General features: G+C 45.7%; 1 protein-coding gene and 1 long non-coding RNA gene across 2 annotated transcripts in view; one reads left to right on the top strand and one right to left on the bottom strand.

Moving 5' to 3' along the window:
- Window positions 1-6369, bottom strand: part of LOC310767691 — a 17495-nt gene extending 11126 nt beyond the window's left edge. The window contains exon 1 of the long non-coding RNA XR_014551019.1: window positions 6313-6369. This is a non-coding gene — a long non-coding RNA (uncharacterized lncRNA). The remainder of the gene's footprint in view (window positions 1-6312) is intronic.
- Window positions 1972-5650, top strand: LOC310767680 (protein FEV-like). The gene has a single exon (XM_083624905.1). The coding sequence runs from the start codon at window positions 2797-2799 to the stop codon at window positions 3334-3336; it is 540 nt and encodes a 179-aa protein (XP_083481031.1). The 5' UTR covers window positions 1972-2796; the 3' UTR covers window positions 3337-5650.
- Window positions 6370-9135: the final 2766 nt, after the last annotated feature.

Consider the following 9135-nt stretch of genomic DNA (forward strand, 5'->3'; position numbering starts at 1 on the left):
ACTTCCTAGTAAAGGTCTATAGAGAAGAAAGAGAATATGGATACATTTTTTTTAATGAGGTAGGTTTTGGAGTGACTGGGAAAATGCAAAGGATCCAGCTCTGAAGAGTTCAAAGCAGTCAACAGTGTGAGCTATTTGGCTTTCTTAACAGACACAGAGGAATAAGAGTATTATTATATATTTGAGGGTGGGACAGTGGTTATGGGAAAGGGATTAAAATATTGTTGTGAGTTTGGGGGAAGGGGTTAGGCTATATAATGCCTAAGTCCCTTCAAATTCCTGGATCCAGCAAGGGTTAAAATCTAATGGAGGATTCTATTGCTGAATTACCAGTAGCCAGGCAAGGGCCATAGTTATCACCTAAGTATGGTCCTTAGTCTGACAAAGAAAGCTGTTCTGTGCCAGAGGGTAAATGGGTGGGCTAGAAGCAGGCTGCAGGCAGAAGCCAGGGAGTGAGAGCCATGCTTGATTCCAAGACTGTGTCTATGAAAGAAGCAAGACCACTTGGAGTGTTAATGCTGTAAGCTCCTTCATCTTGAGCTCTGGTTGTATATATGTGTAAATAAGGATACCACAGTCTCCATTGTCCCTCATTCCAAGGAAACGGGACCCTGGGTAAGTTCCTGGAACCCCTGAAATCTTGCACCTCTTTGAGATTGGGGTGGCATGCAACAATATATTTTGAGCTCTTCTAGTGGGAGCCTTAGGTCATAGAAACTTATTGGTTAGATGTCTGGAAGCTGTGGCTGGATGGTTACGTGGGAGCCGGTTGAAGTTAAATCCTTCGAAGACAGAGGTCCTCTGGCTGGGACGGGACGATATGGGATTGAGGGGGCAACTCCCATCTCTTGCGGGGGTGCAATTAGTGCCAGCACCGTCCGTTAAGAGTTTGGGTGTAATCTTCGATACCTCCCTCTCTATGGAGACACAGATTACAGCTATAACAAAGGCGGCATTTTTTCATCTCCGCCAAGCTAAGCAGTTGGCCCCTTATCTCTCTCGCCCTGACCTAGCCACTGTGATCCATGCGACGGTCACCTCCAGACTGGATTATTGTAACTCGCTCTATGTGGGGCTGCCCTTGAGACTGACCCAGAAACTCCAGCGGGTGCAGAATGCCGCGGCGAGACTCCTTATGGGGTCTTCGCTGCGAGACCACATTCATCCGGTACTATACCAGCTGCACTGGCTCCCGGTGGAGTACAGGATCAGGTTTAAGGTGCTGGTTTTAACCTTTAAAGCCCTATACGGCCTAGGACCCTCGTACCTATGGGACCGCCTCTCCTGGTATGCCCCACAGAGAAACCTACGGTCTGCAAATAAAAACATCCTGAAGGTCCCAGGCCTCAGAGAGGTTAGGCTGGCCTCAACTAGAGCCAGGGCCTTCTCGGCTGCGGCTCCAATCTGGTGGAACGCTCTGTCACAAGAGACTAGGGCCCTGCAGGACCTGACATCTTTCCGCAGGGCCTGCAAGACAGAGTTGTTCCACCAGGCCTTTGGTCAGGGCGCAGCCTGACTCCCTCCTCTGGCAACCTGCACAGAATTTTGCTTAATGGTTGCCATCAACTTGATTTTAATTAATTTTTATAATGAAATATTTTTAGAATGTTGGATTATTTGATTGTTTGATTATTTGATTGTTGTTAGCTGCCCTGAGCCCGGCTTCAGCTGGGGAGGGTGGGATATAAATAAAATTTATTATTAGTAGTAGTAGTAGTAATTATGGGTAGGGGGAAAATAGGAAAAGAGTTGACACTTCATATTTTGGCTCAGCCAGGAGTCTGATGTACCTTTTGTTTACCTTTAAATGTCCAAATGATAACGAAGAATGGCAAGGATTTACAGCGAAAGGAACACAGCAGTCAGTGGGTGGACTTCAACATAGCATTAAGTTGGGTATGCAGGAGCAAAACGATGTTTGCCTTCCCTTCCCCTATTCTATTCTCTCCTCCCCTCCTTTCATGCCTCCCCCTAAGCCTGTTCTGAAGGTTCCCCCAACCCTTTTGTTGCTTGTATTTCCTTTTGTTGTTACCTTTACTTGTGTTTTAATCTGGAAGTTGCTTTCCAGGCCACTGGGGATAGAAATCTTTTGGGAAAGTGTTATGTTAGACTTGGGCCCCAAATATCTGAAACAACACCTTCCCTGTACAGCAACCCTGGAATTAAGATAAAAGAAGGAGGGCCTTCTGGTGGTTTTGTTGCTCTCAGTAGTTGTGAGTGGGTTGAGCTCATGACAGAGCCTTTTTGGTGATGGCCCCAAGAGATGCATTTGACACCACTTCTCTACAGCTTCCATTGACCACTGAAGACACATCTCTTTACCCTGGCCTTTGAAATTGGAAGTTTTGATGTTGGTGTCTTTTAACTGGAAGGATTATTGATGTTGAGCTTTATTGGGGGTGTTGTTTAGTTTTGACTGTTTTAATATGCTGTAATCTGCCCTGAGCGTTCTGGTGAAGGGCAGCTAAGATAGAACATTATCATTGTTTACTTATTTAGACGGTCCCGGTAGAGAGGGATCTAGTGGCTAGTTGGTGTCTTCAGCATGTGTTTGGCATAACATTTAGTCTGGCCCTCAGAATTGGCCTGGACAAGCCAAACATAATGCCCTCCTGATGTGGCTGGACTCCAGTTCCTGTCAGCCCCAGTCCACCTGCCCATGGCCAAGAGTCAAAGATCATGGGAGCTTTATTCTAACAACTTCTGTAGCAGCAATCCTGGGCTACAAGAATGTATGGGTCAGCATAAAGGCAGTGTCCTATGTTCATGTGAGGGTGGCAGGTCTGCCCCTTCAAGATGGGCCTTTCTCACTGCCCCTCTTTTGGCTTTTCAGGCAGTGGGCAGATCCAGTTGTGGCAATTTCTGCTGGAGCTGCTTTCTGATCGTGCCAATCTCAACTGCATCGCTTGGGAGGGCACCAATGGAGAGTTCAAACTCCTGGATCCCGACGAGGTGGCCCGGCGCTGGGGGGAGCGCAAGAGCAAGCCCAACATGAACTATGACAAGCTGAGCCGGGCCCTGCGCTACTACTATGACAAGAACATCATGACCAAGGTCCACGGCAAACGCTACGCCTACAAGTTTGACTTCCAGGGCCTGGCCCAAGTCTGCCAGCCAGCAACACCCGACCATACCCTCTACAAATTCCAGGCACCCCTGCCCTTCTCTGGCATTTCCAAACTCAACATCATGGCCTCGGGGGTGACTCCAACCAGCTTCTCCTATTGGCCAGGCTCTACCCCCACTCTGTACCCCAGCCACGGCTTGCAGCCTTCAGCGCCCTTCAGTGCCATGGCAACCTCCCATATCAACAACATGAACAGCCACTACCACTAGGCCTCTCACCACTGCAGGGCAAGGGGGAGGGATGGGGAGAGAAGGGACGGCCCTCAGATTTCATCCTAAGACACTTCCCATTTTGACCAAGGAGGCAACTGTGTGCAGCAGGGAGGGACACTGTATTGAGATGACATTTTAAGATGGGCTGGATCTCAGCAAAGGCGTTGGATGATCTAGGGGGCATTTTGTGGGGGGTGAGCTCCCTCCCCATTGAATACAGGGCCCTTCATTTTGTAGAGAACATTTCAGCAATGCTCCCAATTTCTCTCTTTCTTTTTTTCCAACCCCTCTCCCACTATATTGAAATGGCTTCAGAACACTCTTGTATGTTTTGAAGTCTGGTCATGGACAGGCGTAAAGACCAGCAAGGGCTCAGCTCAGCAACACACATACAGTCACATATCCTGAGAGGTTGATGATGGAGGTGAGATAGACTTTCAGGTCAAAGTTAGGCATCCTTGTGAGGTGGGGAAATGCTTCTCCTCCTTTTAAAATCCTGCTGGACACGAAGCCCATTCCCTTAGCTTCAGTGTCTTCATCTTCCCTGGATTAGATACATGGACAGGAATCCCATCCTATCAGGAATCCTGTACTGAACAGGAATACATTACATAGCTGCCATCAGATTTAGCTGGCTGATAATGCCAACTGAGGGCAGTTGAAATGGACGAATGGACATTTTCACAAAGGGGGAGGGATTTCTTTTCTTATTCTTTGCTATTACCCGAAGTGCTGACAAAACCAAGTTTTGGCTCATCCCTATTCAAAATGCAGTTCTGCAGATACTTCCTCAACCCACAGGAATTAATATTAAAGCAGGAGGACACAAATATTTGAAAAGATGCGGCATGGTGTTCCCCAAGCTCCAAGAATTTAAATGTATCTGCCTGAGCCTGAGGTCTCTGATCTCACAAACTAGTCTAGGCATCAAATACCCCTCTATGAGCCCCAGCCTAATTCTCAGCCCAGCTGGGCTTCTTCTTTGCCCCCAAACCAAATCCCTTAATGCTGAACACACACAAGAGTTGCTGCTTCCATGTAGGCAGCACCAAAATACAAGTGTGGTAAAAGTTGTCAATGTATAAAGTTTCATTTTTTAAAAATAGCGAGGCAATATAATGGAAATGAAATATTTAATGAAATTCATTCTTTGCCCACTCTAAGTAACTATCAATATCATTATCATCATCATTATTATTAAATGTATTCATATCCCACCTTTCTCCCAAGTTGGGATTCAAGGTGGCTTCCAACATCTAAGAACATCATTATATAATACAAGTAATATAAACTAGTTAAAAACAATACTTAAAACACACTTAGAGCAGCAGTTAAAATAGGGAACTACCATGTATAACATCAGGATCTGTTGCTTTGAACACACTGTAGAGTTTGGGGGTGGGAGCTGTGGCCAAACACATATTTTTATTTATTTATTACATTTGTATACCACCCTAGACCTACAGATCTCAGAGCGGTATACAAATTTAATAAACAAATTTATCAGTACAGCTGTGTCGTCTCACACAATCTCGCACCCAAACTACCCGAGAGAGACACTAAATTGTTACCATTATCAACAGGGCACACATGAAACTTAAAGAGGCTTGTGCTTTAAAAAGTCGAAGCTACATTGGCCAGAAAGTTCATTTGCATTTACAAATGCCTTTCCTCTGTTTTCCATGTGGAAGAGAAATCCACTAGAGGCTCAAATAGTGACATGAGCCTCGTGTTATTGGCATTTTGACCTCTGAACCCTAAAAGTTATATTGATGACTCCTGTTCAGCATGGAAATGCACTTCAGATGGCATACAGAGATTCTTTTATTTCAATAAGTTATATACCATTTAATTGCATAATTTCTAAGCAGTGTACAAGAGGGATATGACGGACACCAGAAAACCTGCCGGAAAAACTGAGATGGTAGCTAAAGTCAAGAAAATAGCAATTGTCCTGGAAAACAGACTGCTTCTGCCCCTTCCTTTGCTTTCATGATTTCATCCCCTTTTGTCCCATTCTCAGGTTGATGGACATCATTTCAGGTTTCTGTGTTTGTGTGTGTGACAATGTTCAAAGACCTACTCTTAAATATATTCATGGTAAAATGCAAAAAGAGGGGGAAAAGGAAAAGTGTACTTTAATAGCACTTGTTCTGGTTCCTTTCTGGGGGTTCTTGATTTTAAAAAATGAGAAGACGACACAAGACATACGGGTGCTCCTGAGGAAAAGTTCCACCGAAAATGAAGCACAGGGGCAGAAAAGCACGCATAGTGCCCTGCACAAGAGGCAACTTGATGGGGTCCTGTTCCAGCCTCGAGGCTTTGCCTATATATGGTAGGGGAAATGTAAACCCTCTTTGAAAATCCCAGGAGAAATGCACAATAGAAATGCAAGCTATTTCATTCATCCAGGGGGAGCTATGTACACCCAGAAGCCTAGAGCAGGGATAGGGAACCTACAGCCCTCCAGATGTTGTAGGAATACAACTTCTCCCACCATCCCTGGCTATTGGCCATGCTGGCTGAGGCCAATAAGACTTGAGGTCCAGCAACAACTGAAAGGCCACAGGTTGCCCACTCCTGGTCTAAATGAACCTCTTACCTAGCTGGAAACATGACAAGAACCTAGTACCAACCTCAGATTTTGGGGGGTGGGGGTGGATGCTCACAATACACCACCTTTCTCAATTCTCCTCTCTCTCACTCACATTGCCAATGGTCATTTGTTCGTTCTCTCTCTATGGGTCTACAGCTCATCACCCAGAGGGAAAGTGCAAGTTGAGTGGAGGAGGATGACTCATCTTTTCCCTCCAGGCACTTCCTGCATACTTAGAGATGGTAGACAAACAGGCAGTGACAGCAAAAAGGAGAAGGAGACCCTAGGAATCAACAATGAGTCCCCTCTGCAGGGGTGTAGACTTTGGCAGGCACCTGACAATGTCCAGCCCTTATTATGGCCTTAGAAGCACACACCTGCTTTCACCAGTGTGGTGTAGTGGTTAGGAGTGGTGGACTCGTAATCTGGTGAACCGGGTTTGCGTCCCCACTCCTCCACATGCAGCTGTTGGGTGACCTTGGGCTAGTCACACTTCTCTGAAGTCTCTCAGCCCCACTCACCTCACAGAGTGTTTGTTGTGGGGGAGGAAGGGAAAGGAGAATGCTAGCCGCTTTGAGACTCCTTAAGGGGAGTGAAAGGCGGGATATCAAATCCAAACTCCTCCTCCACCACCACCTTTTGAAAGTGCTTCCCCTAAGCAAACACAACCTGGTCCATAATAGTGCTACTGAAAGTGTCTCTGTCTCCCTCACACCAGGCATGTGGCCCCTGGAAGCTTGTGCGGAAGGGAATGAGGACCACAGGCTGCAGGTTCCCCATGCCTGCCCTGCAGTGTGTGTTTGTGTGAGTGTGACACAGCCTCCTAGAAGCCTTCAGGAGAGAACACAGAGGTCTGGGGTGGGGGATTTAGCTTGCAATCCATACCACTTACAAATTCTCACATGTCTCAGCTGCACTAAGATATAGTGCAGGAGATGGAAGCTGTGCTACTTTTTCCGCTTCTTAACTCTGCCTCCTAAAAACTGCTTTTCTGCCTCTTCTTCCTTAAAGCCTGTTTAGGCTTTGCAGCCTGTGTTTATCAGGCAACACCTAGTTCGGCTCAAACTTGCTTGCTATTTCTGTGAAAGAAAGTGCTCTGGTTATGTCCAGCAGGGGGCAGTGGTGAAACACAAATAAGCTGCCCCATTGCATATTTGAGAATACTGTTGAACTGTGAACCACTTCCAGGTAGCAGCTATTTTAGTCTACTGGGGCTCCTCCAGACAACCTGTTTATTGAGCATTCATCCTGATCATTCCACACTTTCCTAACCACAAAAGGCTTGTTTGTCTTTAAGTAGATTTATTGCACTAGGACAACAGGGCAACTTAATCCGCTTTAGGTGTGCAAACCCAAATTGTGCTTGAATCCATCCTACAACACAGTGACAGTTTGCAGGCACCCTTGAAGTAAAACCAAACATGAGTCCTGTGGCATTTAATCAGATGAAGTGCTATCCTCTCTTGGCAGATACATGGATGCAGACAGAAGTGGGAGAAGTTGCGGCAAAGCAAAAAAGAGGTGGATCACAGTACTTCTTAGGGCAAAAATGAAAACAAGTATAAAAGATCCAATCAGAGTGGGAGTGACCCACTCCAAACACGATAAATTAATAAAACAAGGGCACTTCTGATCATCACTATTCTGTTACATACTGGAAAATTAAGGTTTTGTCATTACAGTTGATTGGGGCAGAGATGTACATAGGCTCCCTTGCGCCCTTGTCAAGGAGATGTATTGGTGTGTCTGTCCCCTCCCCAATCCCTTGTGACAGCCCATGCCAATGACAGGATTCCTCTGCCAAGACACACAGAGAAGGCAGTGTGCCTCACCTGGCTGCCCAGAGCAGTGGAGGAGGAGCCCAAGGAGTCTGTAGATAGGCAGGTGGGCTCATAGCCACTTCAGGCCAGAGTGGAGAGTCCCAATTTTGCAAACACTGGACCTGTCACTTTGGCGAGGGCCAACCTGACCTACCCTTAGGTAAGTACACCCCTGAATTGAGGGGTATTGCACAACACACCCTCTTGCCAAAAAGATTGGACATTTTGCAGTAAGAAAAGTGATGGGGGAAAGGCACTTGAAAGTGTGGAATAACACTTGCTTTAATACAAACATCATCTAATCTCTCCCACAAACAAATCAGGATGAACGCTTGTTAAGTAGCTAACATCATCTACTCTCCCTGCAGTGCAAACTAATTGGGATCAATTCACAATGAACATGTTGACAGGGCTCCTTGAAGAAAGAGCAAAATACATGTGATGATGTTGTTCAGACGTTACCAATGAAACGTCTCATTATTTGTAGCCAGTGCAAGGTTTTGGAGGGGGAATTTCTCATGCTTTGCAAGTACTAAGAGTCATATTGGGACAGGAATCTTAGTCCTGCAGGCCAAATGCGACCTACTTTGCCCAGGCCACAACTCCTCCACCACACTTTCTGTCCAGGCCACACCCTTCACCAGCCTTGGTTTGCACCCTCTATGTTTGTTTCTGCCTGGCTGGAATGTGCCTTTGCTTTGACAATGCCTCTTGCTTGCTTGCTTGGATGGATGGAGAAAAGAGAGGGGTGTGTGCAGGAACAAGTCTATTATGCAAAGGTAACATTTACATTAATTGCTCCTCCCTCCCCCCCCCCCAGCAGATGACACATATACACCCAAGTTGCCCAGAAAGGAATGCATCCTTCTAGCTGAAAAAGGTTCCACACCCCTGCAATGGGATATCTGAAATGCTTTATAGTCAAAAGACAATGAAGTAAAATCAAGTTTCAGACTTGCAAAACTTTTAGAATTTCCAGCAAGTGGCAAATCTAGTCTAAGTTTTCTTAACTTCCACCGCTTTATGCTTCACATTTTCATTTTTTTGGAATTATAATGTCATCTGCAGCAGTTATCTACGAAAGATAACATTCTGATAAATTTGGGGGTGGGTTGTAATATGTCAGGAAGAAATAATGTTTGTTTGTTTGTTTAATCCAACAATGTAAGCTTTCATTTTTGCCATAAGTGGAGAATAATTTTTGAACTGAAAAATGTTGCACTGTCCTCTGAGCTGGGATGTAATACAAGATCTTACCATAAGGTGTCCCACTACCCCCAGCATCACAGATACAGAAAGAGTCTTGCGGTGGAGTGTGCAATATAGGCAAACAATGGGACTTCTGATGTGTTTTATTATATTACTTGTCCACACAGGGTC

This window comes from Podarcis filfolensis (assembly GCF_964270895.1).
Source record: "Podarcis filfolensis genome assembly, chromosome: 1".
Lineage (NCBI taxonomy): Eukaryota > Metazoa > Chordata > Lepidosauria > Squamata > Lacertidae > Podarcis > Podarcis filfolensis.